We start from the raw sequence: 27,492 nt of genomic DNA on the forward strand, positions 1-27,492 counted from the left end.
AACTAAGTGACTTTTTAATAGCTGAAAAGTGGAAGACCACCACCCCTCAAAACATACTACAAATATGTACAGACTCTATGTACATGCACTTTACACACACACACACCACACTACAGAAATCAATACATGCAGGCCTGTTTTGGGGAAAAATAATAAATCTGACTATTTAATTGTTAAACATTTTTATTGTGTAGACTTATTACAGGACATGCAAGATAAAAAAAGTGTAAAATATCAGTAAGCATATAAAAATTTCAGCAGTCTTTTGGACCAGCACTTGATTTGCACAAGGGACTAAGCATCTATATAGAACAGACATGTCTTGGGATACACAGTTTACAGATTGAATCACGAAACAATTTCCCAAGTGATTTTCCTCATATAAAGATAAAAAAATCTTTGCACTTAAAAATTATTCAGTATAGTACATTTTCAGTTATGTACACAGTTTAAAAGTAAAACTATGTCCATGCCAGTGTCTGTTTTAATGCAAAAAACCTAAATCGGTAACAGGTTGGCGAGTAAAGTGCCAGGAAAACTGGAAGAGGCAAAAAAAGAAACCAAGCAGAATTCCAACAGGTGTATGGAAATAAAAGCATAACTGAAGGTTAAAGATAAAGTCCCCCAGGGAAGAATCTTACTATGAGCAGGAGGAATAAAAAGCTTTTGGATGTACCAGGCAGCTTTCTGTATGACTCAGGTTTACAGGTAAAATTCCTCAGTTTGAATTCAGAAGAATTTGAATTTATTCCAGCAAAATTACCTCCATATTTTATTACTGCCTCCTCCCCCATCTTCTCTCTGAGCAAAGTGATGCTTGGCTAAAGTCCAAAGCTCGTGGCAGAGGGAGGGGCCATGTGTCACAGCATAACAGACAGTTGCAAGTGCTTTAATTTGAAGGGGTCACATTTGCAACAACTCTGACAGTCTCACACAATGGCCTCCATTTTATGAGCCCTTCCCCGGAGGCCCACTGATCAGCTGAAAAGGGAACACAATGTTCAGCCACTAAACCACCCCGGTGATGGATTAGTTTGGAGTCAGGAAAGCGTGATTATTCTTGAAAATAAACGAAGCTGAATAGACATGCTGACCTCATTCAGCTAGTGAGAGGCAGGGAAAGTTGGCTTCCACTTCTGCCAGCCCAGAGGGCTTGGCCCCATTTATTCACCTTAATTCATTTAATGGGGCTGATGTGGACCATACTCAATATGGATAAAGATGTTGTGTGATCAAGTACAGACATGAACTTCATCTGATCCCATATCTTGGAGTCAAAAATAAGTGTGAAGAATTAGGTAATGGAATTTTCTAATTTTGGTCTTCAGGAAGGCTGCTGACCTAATGAAAGTTGATGAGGTGGACCCTATTTTAAAAGGAAAACCTGGGGAACAGGAAGGCACTTAGGTGTCATCATGTATGTAACAAATATCCAGGCATAGAAGTATTTATCACAGGTTAAAATTTCAAGAAAGTAAGGCAATAGATCATGTGCAGATTATGTTTTCTAACTTGATGAAGATCACTAGATCCCATTGAATCATTACAGTGAATGGCAGCAATTCACTAAACACTTCAGAGGGAAGAGTTTGCTTAAAACTGCCCACATATCTGTACACTCAGTGACAATAGCCTGGAATACTTGAATACTTCCCTTACCATAAAATGATCAACATTTTAGAACAGGCAGTTGAGGTTGTTAGTTCTTTTTTTCCTCCTCAGTTCTTTGTATTTCTCTGAAGTTATCTTTTAACAATAGGTTCATATCCCAGCCAATAGAACAATGATCCAAATGAAAGAAAAATATTTTAAATGGATTTTAAAAGTTCAGACAACCCCCAACACAGACAACCCAATAGCTCAGAGGAGAAAAATAATAGTTATGAAGACTGAGAGACTGATATCTTTGTTCTGAACCAGGAAATTCATTCATATGTTGTTGCTGTACTAGCAACTTGAAATTGGCACTGAGAAAATTAAAAGGGAAAAGGAATCATATATACTTCTATCCTTGAAATGTCATTTATATTTCTTTCTGCATGTTGATGCGGATATTGCTGAATATTTTGCCAATAGCCTCAAACAGTGGGTCACAGAAGGTGTGGACGTAGATGGAATAGACACGGCTGATGCACTGAATCTCAATCAGGAAACTCTTAATGCATGGTACAACTGCCCAGATGTGCAGGAAAGAGAGAATGGCAAAGTAAATGCCCCAGATGAGTGCCATTGGGATGCCAAAGAGGGCAGACAGCAAACGGTAAAACCAGTACTTTGTCACAGTGAAGGTGGTGAAGCTGGCCTTCCAGATGCCGTCGAAACTGTGTGTTCCTTCTGGTTCTGCAATCACATCTTCAAAATCAATCTGAAAAGAAGAAGTGACAGAACATGAGCTTGAAATAGAAGAAAAAAGAAAAAACCCATTTCTGAGTATGCATAAATATATATTAGCTTTTATGTACAGGTTCTGTGTAAAATGCTTAAAGGCACCCAGCGGCATCAGCCTCACTCGGAATTTGTGGGAAATGCAGATTTGGGCTCCACCCAAACCTCTAGGGGTAGTGTCAAGGTGGATTTCTAACATGTTCTCTGGGTGTTTCTTTGCTATGTGAAAGGTTGAGAACTGCTGCTCTAGAAAAAACTAAAGGTATATGATAAAATTCTTGCCTTCAAGTAAAGCCCAGTAATATGGATAAGTATACTAGGCATTCAGTAAAATGTAAATAACATGACCTAAGTTAACTGCATTCCAAGACAACTACACAAACAATGTTAAGAGGTAGTTAGTTCATATGTGCTAAATCACTTCAGTTGTATCCGACTCTTTCAACCCTATGGGCTGTAGCCCACCAGGCTCCTCTGTCCATGGGTTTCTCCAGTCAAGAAGATGAGTGGGTTGCCATGACCTCCTCCAGGGGATCTTCCTGACCCAGGGATTGAACCTACATTTTACATCTTCTGCATTGGTGTGGGGTCTTTACCACTAGCCCCACCTGGGAAGCAGTTCATGACTGATTATCAACTCTCCAACACTCAGCTGGTAGAATATCTTCAGGAAATTAGATCATTGTGGGCTCTGAGGATTCAAGAAATCTTCATTGTGTGATGGGATTTGAGCAGGGATTGGAAAATGGGGTATGACTTGGAAACGAAGGAAGAAGGGATCTGGAAAACGCTGTGATCAAGGCCCCAGGACAAGGAAGGATGATGCAGTGAGTGTCACAGGCAGATAGACCTGTGTGGCCATGGCTGAAAAGAAAGGTTGAGGCCAGACTCAGTTTTACTTTATATACAGTGGTGATGGAGGTGGTGAGGGGTGGGGGGGCGGTGTCTGTTGAAGATGTTGGAGCAGAGGAATGCAGGCACAATCCAATTCAGTTATTTACCAGCATGAATTTGATAGCAGTGTCTAGGGTGGGGGAAAAGGAAAAGAGACTCAAGGCAGAAAGATTCTTGCAGTATCCCAAGTTAGAGATGGCAGGGCCAAAACTGTAATAGTGACCATGAAAAAAGAAAAGAATGAATTTCAGGGATGTTAAAGGAAGAGTCCCCAGGACTTGGTTACTTCAAGGATAAGGAGAGAGAAAAGCCTAAGATGAACTTTGAGCTTCAGGTTTGCCTGCTAGAGAGAGTTGTGCATGCATGCCAAGTTGCTTCAGTTGAGTCCGACTCTTGGCAACCCTATGGATCATAGCCCACCAGGCTCTTCTGTCCATGGGATTCTCCAGGCAAGAATACTGGAGCTTGTCTGGATTGCTGCTTAATCTTGAGCTTTAAGGATGAAAGCCATGCTCTCTTCCAGGGGATCTTCCTGACCCAGGGATCGAATCTGAGTCTCTTATATCTCCTGCATTGGTAAGCAGATTCTTTACCACTAGCACCATGTGTGTGGCCCAGTACAGGTTGAATTTGTCTTTATTCAAAACTTTACTGTTTCTTCAACTCAAAAACAGTTCTATCTTAACATTTTCTTAACTGCCTTCCTAATTTTCTTCTTGCTGTTAATGTCACCTCTGCTCTCTCTAGGGGCTTCCCAGGTGGTGCTAATGGTAAAGAACCATTTGCCAGTGTAGAAGACATAAAGAGATGTGGGTTCAATCCCTGGGTCAGGAAGATCCACTGAAGGAAATCATGGCAACCCACTTCAATATTCTTGCCTGGAGAATCTCATAGACAGAAGAGCCTGGCAGGCAATGGTCCATAGGGTTGCAAGGAGTCAGACACCACTTAGGCAACTTAGCAGTAGACGCAACACCTGTACTAGTCCCTTTTGGTAGCCACTAGAAAATAATCAGGAGAAGGCAATGGCACCCCACTCTACTACTCTTGCCTGGAAAATCCCATGGACGGAGGAGCCTGGTGTGCTGCAGTCCATGGAGTCGCTGAGAGTTGGACACGACTCAGTGACTTCACTTTCACTTTTCACTTTCATGCATTGGAGAAGGAAATGGCAACCCACTCCAGTGTTCTTGCCTGGAGAATGCCAAGGACAGCGGAGTCTGGTGGGCTGCCGTCTATGGGGTCACACACAGTCGGACACGACTGAAGCAACTTAGCAGTAGCAGCAGCAGAAAATAATCAAATTAGTTTGTAGTCATGTAGCAGTTAACTGTTATTAAGTGCTTCTACATGTATTGTCTCCATGTGATGTAGGGTTTCAAACCAATCTGGGAAGGTAGGTTGTCATTTTACCAAAGAAGATACATAGATTTGGAGTCATAATGGTGGCTTGCTAAAGTCAAACACAGCAGAGGTGGAGACAGGATGCAAGCCTGGCCGCTTTCCCAATAGCATTTCTTCCCACAGAATTAATTTTCAGGAGCTTTTATCCATCTGGAAGAATTATATAGACTAAAGCCTGAGGTAAAAAAATTACCACCAGAAGTATAGGACAGAGCCAGTTTAACTGCAGAGTGGTGGCAGCTATATGAAGGACTCTTATGTCGTTTGAAATATAAACACATTGATGACTGCCAGCAGCAATCCAATGGCACCCCACTCCAGTACTCTTGCCTGGAAAATCCTGTGGACGGAGGAGCCTGGAAGGCTGCAGTCCATGGGGTTGCGAAGAGTCGGACATGACTGAGCGACTTCACTTTCACTTTTCACTTTCATGCACTGGAGAAGGAAATGGCAACCCACTCTAGTGTTCTTGCCTGGAGAATCCCAGGGATGGGGAAGCCTGGTGGGCTGCCGTCTATGGGGTCGCACAGAGTTGGACATGACTGACACGACTTAGCAGCAGCAGCAGCAGTCCAGGCAAACTCAGGATTAAGGACTGAGGGTTTATGTGACTCCATGGAGCCTCTCAGTGCCAAGGAGCCACTTTTGGTTAAACACAATAAACTTCTTTTGGAAAAAATACATGATTCTTACCAATAGTTAATATTTATTTTCTAAAACATTCTGTTTCTTGATCTGTTGTCCAATGTCCTAAGAATATGTAACACTTAAAAAAAGCTATGTCCATAGTTATCTAAAGGAAGTTAAATAAATTTATTGTTGTTCTCTTTCCCTGTTTAGATCTAGACTCAGAAATAAACATTTGTGTGTTTTAAAAGATTGTTCTAAATGTGTGGCAAGTCAGATCAATCTTTCAATGAAGTTTCTGTGCAAATACTTGTTTACTATAGGGTTTTGCTCTGGTACTGGATTTTCCCAAAGCTGTTAAAAATAAAGGTCTGTGCTTTTCCTTTGAAAGGTCCCCAAAGAATTTTATTTTTAAAGATGACCCTATTTTGTAAGAGGATTTGGTGAAGTCAAAATGAATGCACTAGAGCAAGGTATTCTTAATCTGAATCAAAGGTTGGGCAATGGTGGTCCATGAATGCCCTGAAGGGGGCACTTAATAGAAGAGGGCCATCACTTTTATAGAAAATAGTCTATTGCCAAAGGAGGCTGGTAAGGACTTTACAGGAACCAAGGATTCCTATCTCTTTACAGAACAGAATTTAAGCATGTTTGCCTACAGATTCTTTTCCAAGGGAATGGATAGTAGTTACTAACATTTGTTGACTGGCTATCATGATCAAATGCTGTTCTCATTTAACTCACAGCAACTCTGTAATTTATTATTGCCATTTAATAGAAAAATGTGAAGTTTAATAAATTGTCCAGGTAAATAAGAGGTAGATTTGAATTTCCAATCTGATTGGAAAGATATTGATTCTTTAATACCACATTGCTTAAAAAATATTTTTCAAATTTTCTCTAAGGCAATTAGTATTTCATAATTAAAAGGCACATTGACCAAAAGAAAAAAAAAATGAGAGAGAGAGATTATTGAGTTTAACCCTCTGGTAACTGTAAGAATTCCCACAGCCTAGTCTCTGAGAACAGTGTTAGGATGCGGTCATACACATATATACACAATTGGTCCTTAGTGAAGATCTATAAACATGTGCCATATATGTAAGATTTCTTACTGATAATTTAATTTTTCTAAACATAAATATAAATGCTTTTTTCAGTGAACATTTTGGAAATTCTTAAGTTTTAAGTTGCTTAGAAAATTTGAGTGGCTACTTTTTTAATGCTTTCCAAAACTGCAGTGAGTATGATTTATCTTCAAATATCCAAGTGAATTTAGAGCAAGTCTCCAGGGGTGGAAAGCAACATGACAAAAATAACATGTTATATAAATATATTCCTTAGTTAGTTGCTGCTTTAGTCTTAAGAATGTAACGTGGCTTAAAATAAAAGTAAAGTCAGTTGAAGAGAGAAAAGGCAGTTGAAAAGTGAAAAGGCAGGTTAAAGAAACACAGTGAAGCCAGAAATAATCTTTAGTTTCTCTCTACTTCCATTTCTGCAACAGTAATAGTAATATTGATAGGCATTTGTGAGGAGGACATGAGAAAATTTATGCAAAGTGCTTGGCATGGGGATAGAGCATTGCAATATAGTAAATACTCAATAAACATCATTAAAAATTACTTGTTCTGGGTGACTACATTTTTAAATAGGCAATGGAAATAAGAGAAACTGTCAGTTGCAAAGTACATGGTGGATGTAAATTCAAACCTCATCAGCGCTTCAAAAGAACTAACTTCCATCTGTAATCATCTTTACCACAACCTCTGAGGTACGTGCCATTATTCTCATTTTACATAATGAGGCTACTGTTGGAGGTTAAGAAATTACCCAAGGTCACATGGATGATAAGGGGCAAAACTGGAACTTGTCCTTCTTCAAGTCTAACTTCCTTTTGCTTTCGTATCCCTGGGACTATAAGCTCTTCTAATTAGACCTGTTTGCTTAATTTTCACCCAGAATGATATGCTTCCTAAAACATTCACATTTTGATTATTAAAGAAATTACTCTTGTTAATGTTTCTATTTTAAGTTAGGACATCTAGTAACTAGGATGTTTTGCCTTTTTGGTACTGACTGAATTTCCATGGCCCTGCACATCATGTTCTCACAATCCTGGGCACCTAGCCAAGAACTCTCTCTCTAATTGGCAGATAAGGAAACTGAGGCACAATTTAAATGGACCAGATTTCTCAAGGTCCCAAGTAAATCAGTGGAAAAGCTGAAATTAGAACTCTAATTTCCTGATTCCCAGGCCTAGATTCACCCCTGCCCTCCACACTATTTCCCTATGAATGTACATCTTTCTCCTTATGTCCCTTCTCTGCCTACCCCATTCCTATCTCTAGGTCTCCTGTAAGTCTCTCATTGTCTTCTAAGACATAGACTTGAAATATATCACTGTGTGAGGTTAGGAGAAATGTCCTTTTCTCAGCATGAATATAGACATTTCTGTATACCTATTTAGAGTGAATAGGTGAAAACCAGAGGGAATATTTTGAAAAATATATTCATTATACATTTTGAAGCATTCATAATTGATTGAACCCAACAAAATTCTGTTAGTAATCAGTCATTCCATTTAAAGGAAGTTCACTATTCCATCCAAGCATAGTTGCGTTAGCAGATTCATAGATTCTTAAATTCATAAATCTTTAAATTTAAATTCAAATTCATAAATCTTAAATCTGAAGGGATTCTTAAAGAAAAAGAGATCCATTTGAGAGAGAGAAATTGATGGACAAAGCTGTCAGATGACCAAATCAAGAATACTTTTCCACTTAATGGCAGGCACAGGCTTGGAATTCAGGCTTAGAAACTTTCCTGGGCTTTTCCAATACTGTCTGCTATCACCACACACCCTTCATCATCTGGATGCTACATTCCATAGCCAATGAAAAAGGCAACTAGGCTTGAATGTGAATTTGAACATCATTGAATGAAAAGTGGTGCCTTTTTCTGATTATCTCTAGTGTGCTCATTGTTCATATGAATCATTGGTTTGATTTATCCCTCATCAAAACTGTCACTCTGGAGTCCCATTCCTCAGGGACATGACCTTCTTACCCCTCTAGAGGAAGTCTCAGAGCAGGTGTTCCTCAGATAGAACTGTATTTGCTCACATAAATTTGGAGCAGAGTAAGAATTAGAGGTTTCCTTTTGGACAAACACAAAAACCAAGACATGCAGGTGCCATTTAGTTTCTTAGAATGGGGATGCTTCAGATGAGGTTGAGCTGCTCCTCCATGAGCTGATTTTCTGTTCTGTAAACTATGGAACAAGTTGCCCTTCTGGCAAGAATCAGACTTCAAAATCAAAGGCATAAATAAACTTCAGTATTTGTATGTCTTAATAGATGCTTTATAAGGAGTCAAGAGTTTACGTTATTAGATTATTATAAATGACATTAAATACTTTTGTACAACATTGACTTATGATGCTATAATTTTTGAAACATAAGTTAGCAAAAATCTAGCAGCAGACATCAAGAAAAGCAATCTGTCTCGTTGTGTTTTAATAATAGTTGTTGGCTAGTGCAGTAAGTCATTTTGTTAAGTGTATGTGATGGAAATATTAAAAAAGAGTTTTCCGTGTACACAGGATTAAAAAACACGGGCTCATATTTTTTGTCTCAAAATTTGGACATTTTATTTCTGGATAAAGAATTTCCAAGAAGGAAACTTTAAGTACATTTGGGATTTAATAAGCAAAGATGCTTGTCTATTCTGTTTCCATGAGAAAATATCATTTTAGATTTTTGTGAAAATTGTGATAAAATTATGAAACTGTGATTATACTGGATATATGGAACACATAAATAATAACAAACAAGATGTTTATAGAAGATGTGTGTTGTCTGCCTGACACCCACAGTCCCACTTTTCTGCCAGTGAACCTTCATTTGTTCAGGTCGTGGAAATAATTCTTTTATCTTAGAGATAAGTTATAGATGGTTTAGACTTGCCATGGTAATCTTAGTCTCCTTGTCAAGTGGTCAGTTTAGAGTAGACATGTGACCCTGTTCTAGCCAACGAGATTAAGTGGAAGTCTGCTGGGCTAGACTTCCGGAAAGCTTTATCTGTCTTATGAAAAGAAACAGAGGCATTTGGTATGGCCCTTTGCCCTTTTCTTCCTACTTACAAAATGATGTATCGCCTTAATGTAGAGAAGTCATCTTTTGACCATGAGCTGACATATATAATTAAAAGACCAAGAGAATAGAGGAAGATGCTGCTTTTGTGCTACCAATCTACTGAAACAATTCAATAGCTATCTGCCTCTAGACATCTCCTTATGCTTTTATTTTTAAGCCACAGCTATTCAGATTTTTAGTTACCTATATCAGAAAGCATTCTGAAGTGATATAGTAACTAACACTCTTCCCTTTTGGTTAGCATTGTAGGTGTACAACTCCTCATTTAGAAGCCTAAATTCAATTAGTAACTTCAGAATCTTTTCAGTACTACTATACTCTACCCCAGAATACACTCCCTAACCTGTATCAGAAAAGTTTGTTTTACATTTACATTTAGTTTTAGCAAACCATAAGTAGGATGATAAATTGACAATAAAAAAAGCAAATTCATGTGTTCTGTGATAGACATCATCTGAGATGGCTCCCAGTGATTTCTCCTCCTCTACTTCTTGGTGTTTATGCCTTTGTGTAACGTTCCCCACACTTTAGAGTGGGCTGGATTTGTTGATTTGCTTCTAAATAATAAAATGTGGCAAAAATGATGGAGTAGTCACTTCCATGATCAGGTTACAAAAGACCATGGTATCATCTTCCTTCCTTTCTTGCTCTCTTGCTTGCTTGCTCTGCGGAAAGCAAGGTGCTGAGTTGGAGAGATGTGTGAGGAAGTTAACTGAGGCAGAACTTTAGCCAATAGCCATTGAGGAACTAAGTCCTCAAACCAGAAGCCTGGGAGGAACTGAATCCTACCAGTGGCCATGTGAGTGAGCTTGGAAGTGGGGCTTTCCCCATTTGGACTTTGAGACAAACTCCAGCCCTGCCACGTGGATTAAAGCCTGTGAAAGGCCCTGTACAGAACCATTCAGCTAAGTCACATTTGGATTTCAAATACACTGTTAGATGATTTAAATATTTGCTATACTAAGCCACTGAATTTTGAGGCCATTGGTTATGCAGCTATAGATGACTAATATAATTCTAAAACAAACCACCTTTATTTTGATGATCATGTTTTATTTTTCATTATATTATTCTTTTTTTATATATAATTCCATTTTCATGCTTATAGAAAAATATACACAGTCAGTCAGTTCAGTTCAGTCACTCAGTCGTGTCTGACTCTTTGCGACCCCATGAATCGCAGCACGCCAGGCCTCCCTGTCCATCATCAACTCCCGGAGTTCACTCAAACTCATGTCCATCGAGTTGGTGATGCCATCCAGCCATCTCCTCCTCTGTCGTCCCCTTCTCCTCCTGCCCCAAATCGCTTCCAGCATCAGGGTCTTCTCCAATGAGGCAGCTCTTCGCATGAGGTGGCTAAAGTATTGGAGTTTCAGCTTCAGCATCAGTCCTTCCAATGAACACCCAGGACTGATCCCCTTTAGAATGGACTGGCTAGATCTCCTTGCAGTCCAAGGGACTCTCAAGAGTCTTCTCCAACACCACAGTTCAAAAGCATCAATTCTTCAGCGCTCAGCTTTCTTCACAGTCCAACTCTCACATCCATACGTGACCACTGGAAAAACCATAGCCTTGACTAGACGGACCTTTGTTGGCAAAGTAATGTCTCTGCTTTTGAATAAGCTATCTAGGTTGGTCATAACTTTCCTTTCAAGGAGTAAGCATCTTTTAATTTCATGGCTGCAGTCACCATCTGCAGTGATTTTGGAGCCCCCCAAAATAAAGTCTGACACTGTTTCCACTGTTTCCCCATCTACTTCCCATGAAGTGATGGGACCAGATACCATGATCTTCATTTTCTGAATGTTGAGCTTTAAGCTAACTTTTTCACTCTCCTCTTTCAACAAGAGGCTTTTGAGTTCCTCTTCACTTTCTGCCATAAGGGTGGTGTCATCTGCATATCTGAGGTTATCGGTATTCCTCCCAGCAATCTTGATTCCAGCTTGTGCTTCTTCCAGTCCAGCGTTTCTCATGATGTACTCTGCATATAAGTTAAATAAGCAGGGTAACAATATACAGCCTTGACATACTCCTTTTCCTACTTGGAACCAGTCTGTTCCACGTCCAGTTCTAACTGTTGCTTCCTGACCTGCATATAGGTTTCTCAAGAGGCAGGTCAGGTGGTCTGGTATTCCCATCTCTTTCAGAACTGAGTGTATATAAATATACTGCAATTTGGTCCTGGAGCAAAGTCCAGAAATATATGAGAAAGAAATAGAGCATTTTAAACTTTCAACAATTCATATTAAACTGAATATTAGAAAAACTGTACACCCCATATTGCTAATGTGCTTGGATTTCTACCCATATATGCACCAAAGACTAAGAGTCAGCTCCACCTTGAAGACATGCCACTGAATCTGGACTTTCGCATATGTGTTGAATGCACCAGCGCAGGGGTAGTGTGGCTAAGGTTAATGGGAGGGAGGAAGGGATGTGTTAAAATGCAGATTCTTAGGCTCCTTTCAGACTTAGATCACACTCTCTGGGATGGGCCTGGTGAATCTTATACAAAAAAGTGAACTAGTGAATGACAGCATCTGTATGGATCTAATGACAGCTTCTTTCTGTTGTCAATACTCTCTTCCCTCTGTGCCTGGAAGCCCTAGTCTGCCTCCGGCTTCTTTCCTGAAACTCCTCCTGTGCTGGCTGGCATATGGAAGTTGGTGGATAAAGAATGAATGGAAATTCTCTTGAAAAGCTTTCCCTAATTTAACCTATAAATATTTATTGGACAAGGATGAATGGCTGTTATTTATTATGAAAAACACAAAGACTGGCAATAGAAATCCTGATTTATTTTTTATTATTTTAAACCCAGTATAAACAAATGAACGTTTTAAAAATCAAATATGTACTTCTAAAATCCTACCTACTACATGAACCAAGCCCACACATACAGAAAGAGGGTTGAAACTACTTTCAAACTCCCCTCAGTGTTCTCACACATATTTCCAACATGTTGAATGGCCTGTGAAGTCAGTGGAATAAATGTGGTCCATGAGTGTGTGGGTGTAGAGAGGGTTGAGAACTAGCACAATTAAATGTTATCAGAACACAGGAACTCTGCCCTAATGCCTATGTGTTTTCTCAGGGGCAAGGGCAAATATGCATTTGTTTATTGAACTGAACTGGCATCATTGAGGAGAAAAAGCGGCAGTGAAAGCTGCAGTGTTCTTGCAGCCTCGACTGAAAAGAGGAGGCCTATATTGTATCCTTAATGCTTGTGATTGTTTGGACTTCCAGAGAATCTACACAGAGAACTAGGAAGAATTTAAACCAAGGGTGGGAACATTGAAGTGTTCTTGGATTGCCTTGGGATAACAGGTGCTGGCAACTTCACCCTGTGGGAGAGCACTGGGTTGCCTTTGGACCTAAAGGGAGAGGGCTGCATTAGTAATCAGAGTTTCAAACTGGAGAACAGAAAGGTGGGTATTTGCATACTTCTGTGAGTGACAGGAAAGGGCTGGGTGTACAGGGAAGAGTGCAAAGGGGACCTGTAGTCCTTGACCTGGGCTTCTTGCTGGAATCCTTGAGTCTCTCCCTCTGGATTGCTTCTTGGACATCACAGAGACCTCAGAATAGATATTATACACATTTAGTGTCCTATTTCACTCATCTTCTTCTCTTCACAAACTTGTAAAGTTCTAGGTTATTTTCATAATAAGAATAGAAAATAGTCTTTTATTTCCCTGACAAGAAAAGGTCACTTAACTAAAGAATGAATGGAGCAAACCAGGATCTAGGGCAAGTTGGTGTCCACTGCACCCATCTTGGTATCCTCCACAATTCCTAATAGTATTATGCATACATTAATTAGCAGATATTACATCAATATATATATTTTAAAGGTGATATAAATAGCTATTGAAAGGGTGTAGGCATACATTAACCATCATGTTATCTACTATGAATTCTAATCCTGATTTCACAAGCACATTTTTATTTATCGATTTTTTGGGTATCTTATTTTATTCAAAATTATATTCTTTTTTACCATACCTCTGTAATACCACGATTTGATCAAAATGAAGTGGAGGGCAAGTTACTTGAAAGGCATGGAAAGCCTACAGAGGAAAGCCTCCTCCTACAGAGGAGGAGGCAATGTGGATTCAGAAGTTTTCAGATTTAAGAAAATACTGATTATGTTGTTGCTTGGTTGAGTTTTGCTGCAATGATCTGAGTAACTATAATTGCACCGATCTGGCGCAAAAGCAAGGGGTGTGTACTGGAGTATGCTGAGGAGGGGAAGCAGAGGTAGATGCAGAAATAGCAGTCCAGCTCTTCAGAGAAGTAGTAGAGCACACCAGTGTGGATGAGATAGGGGAAGAAGAGTGAATTTGTCTTTTGGTGTCTTTAGCCTCCACTTTTCCTCGTGTGTGTGTGTGTGTGTGTGTGTGTGTGTGTGTGTGTGTGTGTGTGTGTTTCTCCAGTGCAGGAGGCCTACAATGCAATTTGTACTTTAGAATGAATTTAGGTGACTCTGTTGTCTTTCCTGGCAGAGTAAGGCAGAGCATCATTTCCAGTTGCCCATTGTTGTGTTATTAATGGTCTTAGGGAATGAGTGTGGCATATATATTCTGAGTCAAGAGATTTTTAGGGGCCTTGGAATAGCAATAATAGAGTACTATGTCTCAATGAGTTCACATCCTGTATGTGAGGACCTTCAAAGCAGGTGTTATTTCCCCCATTTTACAGATCAAGAGCCTGAGCCTCAGGGAGGCTATAATCAGTGACTGAACCAAACACAGGACTTAAGTCTCTTGAATCCTCCATCATATCACTTGCTTTAATCTCACACCAGTACTCATTCTGTTTATGAAACCCGCTCATTCAAATAGAGTCAGAGTAAGAATTTCTGAATCTATGTGCTCTGGTTGCTCTCCCTTGCCTGCAACCATGCTTTTCATCCAAATGAACAGAAAATGCTGTCCTGACTCAGCAAATAACCATTTCTAACAGGACAGGGCATGTGCATCCAAGTCAGAGGCTGTGGCTGGCCTACTTCTGCTATCAAACCTCCATGTTCAGCATTACCTTCCTCTCCAGCAACCAAGTTCTTCTCTGCTCAGGACCCCCTGAGTCATTCGACCATTGATTACAGGGTCCCCATTGCCTTGTCACCTCTCTGTGGCTTTTTCTAGTTAACCTTAACATTGGACTTTTCCCTATTCCGTTCCTGTAGGACCAGTGGTTCTCAAACATTAATCCACTCATTTGTCTGTCAAAATGCAGATTTTTGGCCGCTGAGATTCTGAATCAGTTGTGTCTGAGGGTAGAGTCCAGGTGTGTGTACCTTTTCCTCATTTTGATACAAGTGGTACAGGAAAGACAGTTTGAAAAACAAAAAAACTGCTGTCTTAGTTCTCTACTGAGAAGATTAAATATCCTAACACTCTGATCTAAGTGGGCATGATAGTAAGTTAGTTACTGTGTTTCTCCCAACTGTTGAAAGGCAATATGGTAACATGGTTGCTAGCTTGGGGGCCACTTTGGATCTCAGCTTTGCTAAGATTATTAAATCTCCCTGTGCCTTACTTTCTTACCTGTAAATTGTAGGTATAACAGTATCTACTTCATAGGATTATTCTGTGTATTAAATAACTTAGGCAAAATAGTTGGAACAGTGTCAAGGGCAGTGGTCAGTACTACATTGGGAGCTTCTGGCCCAGGCACCCAAACCAGGAAAAGTGGGGAAGTGTCAGGGATTTCAGTAACAGTGCTGGGAGGATGGAGGAGCTCTTTTGGAACGATAGACCCTCCTGGCATTCCTGAAATCATTTTGTGCAGGTGGGTGCTTATTCTGCATTCTGCCATTGAGCAAATAAGAATTAGTTCATCTCTTGCATGTGCATTAGCCTTCTGGAGTTTATTATAAACTTGAAGCATACCTGACCTGGGGGAGAATGTACTCCAGCTGACTGAGTCCATGGATGTGTCTGAAAGTGGCAGCACACCAGATAGACACGACTTTGCTTTAGATTAATTCCTTTTTGCCTTATTCTTCCTTTCTTTTCACCTTTAGGCTGAAGAGAGCCACCAGGTGTCTCCATCTTTTGCTCTTTGTAGGAGGGAGTATAAATGATCCTTGAGTTTGTATTAAAGTTAAATTTCCCTATTTTGGTAAAAAAAAATATACATTCATAGTTTACATCCTGTTGTGTCTGGAACTGTGTTCCCTGTCAAAAAATATATTGAAGTCTGAATCCCCAGTACCTTGGAAAGTGACCTTATTTGGAGACAGGATCTTGTAGATGTAATTAGGATGAGGTCACTCTGGTGTAGAGTGGACTCCCCATCTGAGATGGCAGGCATCCTTCTAAGAAGATGGTGTAATGTGAAGACACAAGAAGGCCATGTTATTGATTGAAGTTATGCAGCTGCACACCAAGGAATGCCAAAGATGGCCAGAAAACCAAGAGAAGTTAGGAAGAGATAAGAATGGATTCCCCTGCAGGTTTCAAAGGGCACATGGTCTTGCTGAGATGTTGATTTTGGGCATCTAGCCTCTAGAACCATGAGACAGTAAATTTCTATTGCTTTAAGCCCCTAGTTTGTGATACTTTTTAAGGCATTCCTTTGAAATGAATATACATCCTTCTGAAATTGTTAAAAACTGTCCTTGATGATGATGATTTGGGGGTTCCATAGCATTTTTATACCTCCTTGAATAAGCTGAGTACTCTTTCTTCTTGGGATCACAGGCAGGAACCTAAAACCACATTTGGTGTACCTGAGACCAGTTGACCATGAGCCTTTTTCAGGAATCTGGAACCATCTCTCCCATCCACATGACCTCACATTTTCATTATTACAAAAAGTACCTAGCTTCAGATGGCTTGGTACAAAGCAGGCTGCATGTGTTTTGATTCTTTTTAAATTTTCAGGCTTCTGGTATTGATGTATTTGGTGGCACTTGTTGATGTCAAGTATTACCAAATAAATGACATGAAACAGCCAACAGTGTACAAATAAGCCAAGCAAGGGCTGGTGATAGGAGCACTAAGACTAGAGCGCTGAACTTGAATGGGGAAGGAATCATACCTTGGGGGAGTTTATGTTTGTTATCCTTGAGAAGTAGCTAGAGCCCTTCAAAGTGGTGGAAGCTTACTTCCCAAATAGAAAGTCTTGTGCTGTTTAATGCATGGAAATCTTGTTTTATCCAAGCATACAATGATAAGGATTCATCCAGAGGTCTCACTCGCTCACAAAATTCTGTGTTTACCCTTGGGAGTTTGTTATTCTTTAAGCTTTTAGGGCATGTCATAGGATAAATATGAATGATTACCACGCTAAAGAAAATAAAAGCTCTTTCCATTCTATCAAAGACATAAGAAACGGAAATGTCTTCACTGTTTTCAAGCTACCCATTGGTTCACATAGACATTTGTTTGAACCAGAGCTTTTTAAACACTCTTAACTCTTTTTTTCAGTTTCTACAACTCACTTCCTGATGGCAGATGTTGTTTCCTACTATTCACTTAAGTCAAACTAGGGTTACTAATAGCTTTCATCTTACTTCACTGCTGGAATATTTTTCCCTCCAGTGCTTCGTCTGTTTATTAAACAAATAGAAAATGAATGAAATAAATCTCTGCAGGTTTGAATATTGCATGGCTAGTGAGGAAAAGGATTTACACTAGGGTCCTTGTAGGGCCTAAGCAAGGATAATCATTGCCCATTATGTGGCTCCCAAGACACAACTTCCAATCTCTCTTACAGGATTTCTTCATCTGGGCACTGTTGGCATTTTGGGTCAGCTAGTTCTTTGTTGTTAGGGTGAGGGTTGGGGGGTTGTCCTGGGCACTGTAGTGTGACTGTCAACATTCCTGTCTTCTAACCACCAGATGCCAGTTGCTGCTGCTAAGGTGCTTCAGTCATGTCTGACTCTGTGCGACCCCAGAGACAGCAGCCCCACTAGGCTCCCCCATCCCTGGGATTCTCCAGGCAAGAACACTGGAGTGGGTTGCCATTTCCTTCTCCAATGCGTGAAAGTGAAAGTGAAGTTGCTCAGTCGTGTCCGACCCTCAGTGACCCCATGGACTGCAGCCTCCTCTGTCCATGGGATTTTCCAGGCAAGAGTACTGGAGTGGGGTGCCATTGCCTTCTCCGACCAGATGCCAGTAGCACCTCCTAAACTGTTACAACTAAAAATGTCTCCAGACATTGCCAAATGTTCCCTGTGAGGGGAGCAAAAAATTATCCCTGGTTGTAATCTGCTGCTCTAGAAAAATCAGAATACAATTTGATAAGGCTGTAACCTAAACTTTAGAAACATTTATAGCCTAGAATGCTTGCATATTTATTTCAGGCACTTTTGGTTTACAGTACTGTGGCTTTGTGAGTTTATTCAGTAGTTATGAAGTACCTACTTTTTAAGGATGGAATAACAGAACCAGGATAGGATCTATGATTTGGGTATGAGTGTTTTTGAAAAGGGGACAGTGCAAATGAAATAGGGATGGCTTCTGGCTGCTCAAGCTTGCTCAACAATCATTATTAAGGAGGAGTGATCTGTGGTACACTTCCTTACTTTTAAGGTAACAGAAGAATCACTTTTTTGCCCCTCCCCAAATCACTAACCTCTTGAATTTAGACCGGACCATTTTTTTCATCCAACATACCCTACACTTATTTAATGGTTTGATTGTGTGTGTGAGGTTATTTCTGCTGCTAGGCTATAAGCTCCCTGGAATATAGTAGATACTAAATTAATGTTTGTTGAATAAATGGATAAATTAATGAACGCTTCCATTTGCGAAGTTATATTTCTCTCTTTCTCCTATTTATAAGAACACAAACTTGATAAAATCTCCTTTAGGAAATAAAGTTTGGAATGTGTTATCTGGCCAAGGGCTAGTGATTGCATTTGTTGACTGCATTCTATCGTTCTAATGCAGTCATAGTAATTTTGGAAAAAGAATGATCAAAGACAGGGAAGACAGATCTATTCAGTTTTTGTTTATCATGAAATTTAGGTTGAAACCTACAGAGTTAGATTTAGGTTTAAACCCATAGCTTTAGCTTAGGGAGCTGATGAGTTCCCAGAGAATGTTCAGGGCGTCTGGAATTCGAACAAATTCATGTTTTCCTTCATATTCATACAGCCAGGGTGCTAAGTGATGGGATTAAAATCACATAGGGTCTTAAATGCTGAACTTTATATGGGTCAGAGAGAAACAGACTCTATAGCTGGGTAATGGGAAAATCTGATTCAAAGTCATAGTGCTTCTGCCCTGTAGTTCTTAGTCATCTGATCCTATTGCTCACAGATGGGCTGTTAAAAAGAACTTCAGAAATGTGGCCATATGAACTAGGTGAATTTGACAACTGTCAGCACTCAGAAAGTCTGAGCATTTTCTATTTAGCTAGACCTTATTAACACCATTGCTTTAACTAAAGTTGCTCGTGATGATACACTCTTCTGTTATGTGAACCAAGAGGAATTGGCTGGTTAAAAAAAAAAAAAAGTACGGAAAGTTTGTAACCAACTTTGGAACTGATCTATCTTGGAACACAAACAGCCAATTTGGAGGCATGGGCAATAAAAAGAAAGACCACAGAGTATTGAACCCAAATGAGAAGGGGAAATGAACTCCAGTTCTTGATTTTCTTCAGGACCAAATGTTTGTTTGTGGTATATTTGTATTCAGCATGCCATCTGTTGATAGCTCAGTATTTAAAAAATGATTAATTAAGTCCCACAGCCTTAATATTAAAAGTAAAAATGACAACTGGTAAAATCTAGGAAGAAGGTAATAAAAATAGTATTGATGAGGGGTCCTCCACCCTTCTCTCTGGATGGACTTTTATGTGCTTTTATAGTGTTCCTGACTTTTATGTGCTTTTATAATGTTCCACACTTTTATAAATACTGGTTAACTGGAATCACTGAATTTTAGAAATAAAAAGTGACTTAGCAATCTTCCAGTTCAACTTCTTGATTGCTGTAGATGATGAAACTGCTGTCCAAAGGATCCAAGTGACTTTTCCAAGGCCCAAGGTAATACTTGAGGTCAGTGTCCAAGAGAGGGCTGCAATTCAGATTTCCTCTGAGACTCAGTTTCCCCATCTGTTCTGAGGAATGATTGGCATCAGTAAAGTACTTCTCAGTGACTTGGGGTCTCTTCTCTGTGCCAGGTCTGGAGAAATGTAGGACACTGCCATCCCTAGGTCCAGTGAAACTTCCTGTGGCCTCTACACCATTAGGAGAGAAACCAGTGCATGTTGTCAGCTCCATTCCTAGTATATGCCTGAACCATGAACCCAAGTTAAAAAAGGGATAACAAGGATGATGTTCTGATACTCTTAAACAGCTGACCTTCCTCTTGGGAAGAATAGAAAGAATGAGCAAAGGAAAGGTAAAAACATCAGGACTAAATTACGTAAGTAACACGAGATTTATCCTACGTACAAAGTCTATCTTATATAGCTGCTAGAGCAGAGTTCCAGAAAGCATTTTTTAAATAGGAATTTGAGTGACAAACATCATACTCCAATAAAAATTCTAAGGACTCTGCCGGATGAAGACCTAGAGAAGCAATAATTTTCCCACTGCAGTGCTTACAGTTTTGTCATGATGCATGGTTTTATTATATAGAAATTCTGAGTTGAAACCAGACTCAATTCCAGCTGTACATCAGCATCACCTGGGGAGCTTTCCAAAAAATAAAATTAATAATACATAGGCCTAGGCCCCATCCTAGACCAATTCAATCAGAATTTCTAGGGATGGGGCATGCACAACAGTATTTTTAAATGTTCCCCAGATGATTTGCAACTAGTATAAAGAACCACTAGTCTAAAGTCACAAAACAGCCACCCTCTGCAGAAGCCACACTGTCTCATGAGTTTAAATCACAATAGGGGTTTATACAAGCTACAAAATTGTGTGAATATGCAATGTGTAGGAGGGAGTGGATGGGCAGGCTTGCCATAAAGATAATGTTTCATACTGACCTTTTGGAACATACAATGCATGCATTTTTCAGTGTTCTACTTTCAGATGTTTACCACTTGCATTCTCAACCACTGTTAACACAATGCCACATCAACTCCTCTTTGCCCCCAAACAAACCAGGTATCCTGCAGGAATAGAGGAAAGTGTTCATACATATGCCTGTGCTTAGTTATGAGACTCTGTGTCAGTATTCTTACACACCAAATTGTAATTGTAGAGATAGAAGGATTTGAGAAGCTACATAGACAAATTAGGAATTTAACACACAACTGTTACAAAACGACCTCTTGTGACACATTCCTGGGATTAACCACTCATTACTTGGAATTTCTTCTCCCACGTAATATAACTTTTTTTTTTTTTAAACTAACTCCTTCCTCCTTTTTTCCTTGTCCTGAGTGGTGATTGCATCTGAGCAATAATTCCCTTGTAAGTCTCATAAGATCCTAGCAATAACTAAAAGCAGCTGACATTTTATGTTCCCTTTCACCTCTTCTAACAAATTGCCAGATAGGACAGTGCCTCCCCAGCCATACCTGGGTGTTTCTCTTCATCCCTGTCTCTTTCCTTTTGCTCTTCTATAGGAACTTTCTAGCATCTCCACCTCCCTCATAAGCTCAAAACAGAACCCATATTTAGTAAGTCTGATTCATAGCAAATAAAGTACAGAATCTTGTCTATGACTTTTTTTTTTTTGGATTGCATTCTCCTTTTGAGTCTATTTATTATATTTCCTTTAAAATATCATTAAATTATTGAGATGTTTAATGTTCGGGAACAATTGATAAGACTTAGTTTGGGTCCCCTATTACCCGAGGGGTATGGGACTTGATGTTCATTCAAGGGTATGTTTACAATAGTGATTTTCACCCAGGAGATCTTGGTCCCTTAGCGGCTAGAGAATTATTACAAAGGGTTTTCATATCCATTGTGTTCACCAAGCATCTTGATTTTCCACATCACAAGCTCCCACAGAAATACCAAGAGAAACCCTCTCCTGGTATTTTCTTATTCTTCATATTTTTGCCTAGTTGTTTCCCAGTTAATAGCTATATGTTGTATTCCTAGTCTTTTAACATTATCTCACTTTGTATTGGTTTTTAATCTTATTTGTATAGAATATTTGTAACTTGCCAAAAATCACTTTGATATTATTTTTATCATAGATGTTAACAAGGTTGCTATAATTAGTGTCATTTGTAAGTTGAGGGTCCTCTTAACTTGCTCATGCCACTCATTGATAAAATGGTAAATGTGCTAAAACTGTGTTCCTGGTTGTGTATTAGATACCAGTCACATCTAAAATCCACATTACACATCCTTTTTTAATGGCAGCTTTCTAGTTCTACCTATGCTTAACTGAATAATGGTTTATATTATTATTTAATTTATATTAAATTATTATTACTTTATATTAAATTATCCTGATTTCCTATACTTTCTTGATAGGGAAACTATTTGGAATCAAATTGACATGTCTTGGGGCTTCCCTGATGGCTCAGATGGCAAAGAATCTGCCTATAATGTGGGCAAACAGGTTTGTTACCTGGGTTGGGAAGATCCCCTGGAGAAGGGAATGGCTACCCACTCCAGTGTTCTTGCCTGGAGAATTCCATGGACAGAGGAACCTGGTGGGCTACAATCTATGGGGTCGCAAAGAGTTGGACACAACTGAGCGACTACCACTGACATGTCTTACTCTTATCCTTATTATAGTAAATCCACTTTGTATCACAAGAGATGAGAGAAAGAAGTGTGTCTGGAAAAGGAGCTAACATTCACTTGGCCCAGATATCAATAATGAAACAAATACTGTCTGACTCCTAGAAATATTCAAGTGTTTTGCTTATTTTTGTTTTGTTCTGTTTTGCTCCTGAGAAGAGATCTGAAATCTCTGAGAGACCACCTATGAGGTACAAAGAAACTTCTATGCTGTTGAAATGGTAGATTAACAGCCACCACCTCCCAGCTAGTAAAATCTCAGAGCTCTGTATAATTAATATATAGAAGTAATAAAATGAAAGAGCAGGAAGACGAGGCTTGGGATTTTTGAAGCTGTTGTCTTCTTTAGGCTTTGTTTTTTTCATCAGGTTTTGGATTTTTCTTCAGGGCTCTCTCCTGACCTAGTCATTCCTCTGATGTTGACCCCTGTAATTGTCTAAAGGTATATGGAGAGCCTGACAGGAAGTCCTCCTACCTCTCTCTTGGCAGGGGAGTTCTCACGTAGCCTAAGACCCAACTCTCAGCCTTCATACTTCTGGCTGTAGGAGACAAGTGCCAAGTGGCAGCAGTGGTATCTCTTGGCATTCTGGGAATGCCTGCCCTGTTTGCCATCTACTTAGGAGTTTCGCCTTATCCTGCAGGCCCTGGGAGATTGTCCAGGTGTCTTAGCTGCTTATAGGAAGGCTCAGGAGAGGCATATTTGTGTCCTCTTCAAACAGGATTAAAAAGAATTTTTAATAATAAATATATATACATGTTAGAATGAGTTTTCTCTTTACCTGAGATAGAGTGAATGTTTTTAGATTTATTTCTTAATTATTTGGAAATGTTTTTCCTTGTAAGGCTTTAAATGTGGCCACCGCAGAGAAAAGGAACAAAGGAAGACAGTGACATAATCCTACTGTCTTTTCACTCACTTAAAATATTCAGTTAAAAAAGAAATTTCAGATTATTTTCAGCAGGTTCAGTTCGGTATCTGTTTTCTGATAGCAGACTCAGTGGGGGCCCTGGGTAAGCACCAGGCAGCCACAGTCCTGAGACCACAGGGAGCCACTATTCTGTTCTGAAGGACTCACAAAACCACAGTGTGGTGGGAGCCAAGAGAAGAGACGATCAGTTCTGATGAGGGCCATCAGGGAGGGCTGACAGAGGCCCAGACATCTGAGGTGAGGGTTAGCAGGTGGCTGTGGTTCTGTCAGGCAGGTTCTGGTGTAGTAGGATGCATGGCAGGCTCCACGCATGGTGCAGAGTAAGTGCTTCCTAAATATTTGCTGAATGGGCTTTCTGGGGAGCACTTTATCTGAGAATGACTCTCATTCTTACCTTTATAGCTAGAATAAGAGAAAGGTTTACCCAAAATATTTTGGTGAACTGGTGGTTGTTAACTGTTTTAGACAATTTCTCCCTACATATGAGTAATAAACCTGACACGAAGAACAAGTGAGAAATAGGGATCTGTTGACCTTCCAAAATAACTGGCAATGAAATCCAATGAATGCAGTTCCGTTTCCTGAACACGTCTTGGTATGCCCATTTCCAGCTATATATTATTGCTAATAATATAGAAAAGGCAAACTGAGCTATGATTGACAGAACATTTTAATTGTTTTTCTGAGAGATTAATGGTGCCTTGTAAAATGCACTATTAAGTCTGTTCCTTACTTCTGGCATTTGTTTTTGAGAACAATTATGTAATTACAGGGAGGAAATCTCAGAGAAACTTTTTTCCAGGATTAAATAGGCATTTCTCCCACCAGCATAAAACTAGGGGTTTTCTCAACTGTTTCCTATTTTTACAATGTATTTCTGTAATGGCATGAATATCTGAGCAGACAAACTGAGAACCTTAAATGAAGCTGTTAAATGCAAAGTGCATGTCAGGACCTGCTTCATTTACTCATACCTACCCCTCCCTGCACATCCAGGCAGGATCAGTTACAGCCCAGGAGCTATGGCCAACCTGGGCAGTCAGGGTGCTTTAAAGGTTCAGGTAATTCAACACAAGCTAGCGTTGCAGCTTGTCTCATCCCAAACGTGTATTCCACTTCTAATCACTGGGACACATCCCTATTTTGTACCCCACATCTGTCTTTGGGATTTGACCTTTGCTGCCTTGTTGGGAGCTTGCTCACCTACTTTGCATATTTTCTTGTAATGTGAGGTTTTATCTTGGTCTTTACATTGGTCCTTTCTCCTCCTCCTCCAACTCACCTACCAGGATCTAAAGTTTGGCCTTAGAACTGTAGGCCTGTCACTTCACAAATAGACCATGTCTGGAACCCCCCTGTCAAATGCTGCTCAGCTGCTATGAGAACACGGTCATGTCTTTCCTCGCTATGGAGACACCATTGTCTGCTTAGATTGTGATCTATTACAGAGAGGCACTGGAGCACAGTGATTGAGAACCCTGGTCCTGAGGTCTGGGTTCAAATTCTGAGTGTACCATTTCCTACATGAAATCCTGAGCAAATGGTTAGACCTGAATTTGCTTATCTACCAGGTGAATACAACTGAAAATAATACTACTTCCTCAAAGGGCCATTGGAAGAGTAAGTAAAATAATCTTTGCCAACAAGCTAGCTTTTAGAAAGTACTGGAGAAAGCGCTCCATGCCTATTTCACTACCACCTGTACATCTGGCACCCCTTTCCCTATCTATTAACAGAGCCCTTTCTATTAACAGAGGTCTTATCTCATCAGGCCACTTCCTGGCCTAAAAACACCTGCTGTGGACTGCAAAGAGACAAATGCTCTGCCTGGGCACAGAAGGCCTTGCTGATCTGGCTCCTGCTTGGATCCCTTGCTCTAGCTACACTGACCTGCCACTGGTGCCCAAAACATGCTAGGTGCCCTCAGGCCTCCATACCTTTGCTCCTGCTGCTCCCTCTGGTGGCGCCCATTTCCTGCCACGTGTGCCTGGTGTTCAGCTTTAGAGACTGTTGCGAACTCTCTGCTTTGTGCTCAGCTATAGGCCATCCCCGAGTTACGGTGACCACACTATTTGTTTGCACGTGTACTTTCCTGATAACCTCTAAACCCCTTGGGGGCAGGGCTGAGAATTAATAGTCAGTGCCTGGACCTGATCATGTCATTAGATATGCCAGCACTATGCAAAGCAATGGATGTGGCTGGTCCTGGAGTTGGCATACCTAAAACCTAGTCCAGCAGAGAGTGAGTGGCAGGGCAGGGAGAAGGGGCCTTGTTGTCCTTTCTTTATCTTTATTTATTTCCCTCCCAGTTTCCTAGTTTCTCACTAATTGGGTTCAGAAGTCAGCATTTTTTTTAGTTCTTCACTATAAATGAGAAATTGTGTTTGATGCCTGCATCAGTGAGATGACCTAGTGTAGTCTCTGGATGTAGTTTATCTTTTTACATAGAATATATCAATGTCTATTTGTATTATAATGCCCTTGCTGGGCTCAAGAAAGGTTTATATACTGAATGCACTTTTAAAAATTTCACTTTTAAATTGCTATAATATATTAAGCACATATATATACTATCAACACTTAAGTCTTATAAAAATTAAAAATGACTTGCTCTTCATTACCTAAATAGCTAACAATGACTAAGGGGAAGCTCGGTTATTTAGGAACATGTACTTCCCCTGCTATGAAATAATGACTGACAAGAGACGTCTTCTCAAGGCTCAATAAAGAAAACAAAATGTATTTTATATCTAAAACATCAACATAGGAGAGGCAGGAAATATGTATTATGTGCAGGTGTAAATTTGTTCTACCAATTAAATTCCCTTGGTAGTTGCACAGTACATGGATCATGCAGATTTCCTTTAGGACAAAATTAAAAGCACTTCCCCCACACTAAACAATGGCTCATATGAAAGCACGCCATTTTATGTTTCCTGGACTGAATGAAAAAAATCAAAACTATTTTAAACATTTTAATCTTTGATTGCTGCTGCTGCTGCTTCTACTCTTTGATTGAGTAGCTGACAAAATATGTGATGGAAGGATGTTGGTTTCATTAACCCTGTGTTGCAGGGAAAGAAACCTAAGGTCTGAGGGTCGAGTAGATTGGTACTTAAGAGCATGTCCTCCAAGTTAGAGTGCAGCTTGATGGCCCAGTGAGGGATACGAGAAAGGTGACGCTGGAGACTGGAGAGGAACGAAAAGCATGACATTCCTAGAACGTGGAAATTTTGCCCATTTGCTAAAACAAATAATGTGAACAGGGACTTCTAGTGAATTCCAGGTATAAGAATCAGTTACAGGTCATTGCCAATTCATTCATGAGCATATACTTTTTCTTCCAAACTGGGACACTTCTGAGCGTGAAAAGGGTACTATTAATAGTTTCTCAGGGGTGTGGGACAACCTAGAACGTATGACCCCAACCCTAGGTCATCCTGAGGCTCTAAGCCTGCAGCTGGTTGTAAGCCCAAGTGGCCTCACGGGATGAAGGGCCATTGAGCAAGGCTGATTTGGAAACTGTCTATGGTGTTTCAAAACTCCCTGGGATGCTTTTGAACTGTGGTGTTGGAGAAGACTCCTGAGAGTCCCCTGGACTGCAACCAGTCCATTCTAAAGGAGATCAGCCCTGGGTGTTCTTTGGAAAGAATGATGCTAAAGCTGAAACTCTAGTACTTTGGCCACCTCATGCGAAGAGTTGACTCATTGGAAAAGACTCTGATGCTGGGAGGGATTGGGGACAGGAGGAAAAGGGGACGACAGAGGATGAGATGGCTGGATGGCATCACTGACTCGATGGACGTGAGTTTGAGTGAACTCCGGGAATTGGTGATGGACAGGGAGGCCTGGTGTGCTGTGATTCATGGGGTCACAAAGAGTCGGACATGACTGAGCGACTGAACTGAACTGAACCTTCAAGTGGGGCTTCCAGGTGGCATTAGAGGTAAAGAACGCACCTGCCAGTGCAGGAGACATAAGAGACACAGGGGCTGAGAATCAATCCCTGGGTTGGGAAGATCCCCTGGAGGAGGGCATGGCAACCCACTCCAGTATTCTTGCCTGGAGAACCCAATGGACAGAGGAGCCTAGCAGGGGTCACAGAGTCAGACACAACTGAGCTACTTAGCTTGCATGCACGCAACCTTCAAGTATTCTGGCAGGGAGAACATCTAGACTACACACATCTAGTCACACTAGAACAGTGTGACTGTTCTCCTAGGATAGTAACATCCAGGTGTATATCTTTAAGCTGACCTTGGATACAATCATTTCTAAACTTGACTTCATAATCTAGGGAGCCAAGAGCCCCTAGTTTAGGCCTCATTCCTATATACTCTTAATTTAGTAGCTCTGTAGTGGGTCCAGATATCTGTATTTTTAAAAACTCCTGTGATGACTCTGATGCCCAGGTGAAT

The 27,492-nt window shown here is 40.2% G+C and overlaps 1 protein-coding gene across 1 annotated transcript in view; it reads right to left on the bottom strand.

Annotated features, from left to right (window-relative positions):
• Positions 1-203: 203 nt before the first annotated feature.
• The window catches only part of CAV1 (caveolin 1), a 36,559-nt gene continuing 9,270 nt past the window's right edge, over positions 204-27,492 (bottom strand). The window contains exon 3 of the mRNA XM_068972596.1: positions 204-2,365. Coding sequence (XP_068828697.1) covers positions 2,024-2,365 — 342 coding nt within the window. The 3' untranslated portion in view covers positions 204-2,023. The remainder of the gene's footprint in view (positions 2,366-27,492) is intronic.

This window comes from Capricornis sumatraensis, chromosome 5 (genome assembly GCF_032405125.1).
Source record: "Capricornis sumatraensis isolate serow.1 chromosome 5, serow.2, whole genome shotgun sequence".
NCBI lineage: Eukaryota > Metazoa > Chordata > Mammalia > Artiodactyla > Bovidae > Capricornis > Capricornis sumatraensis.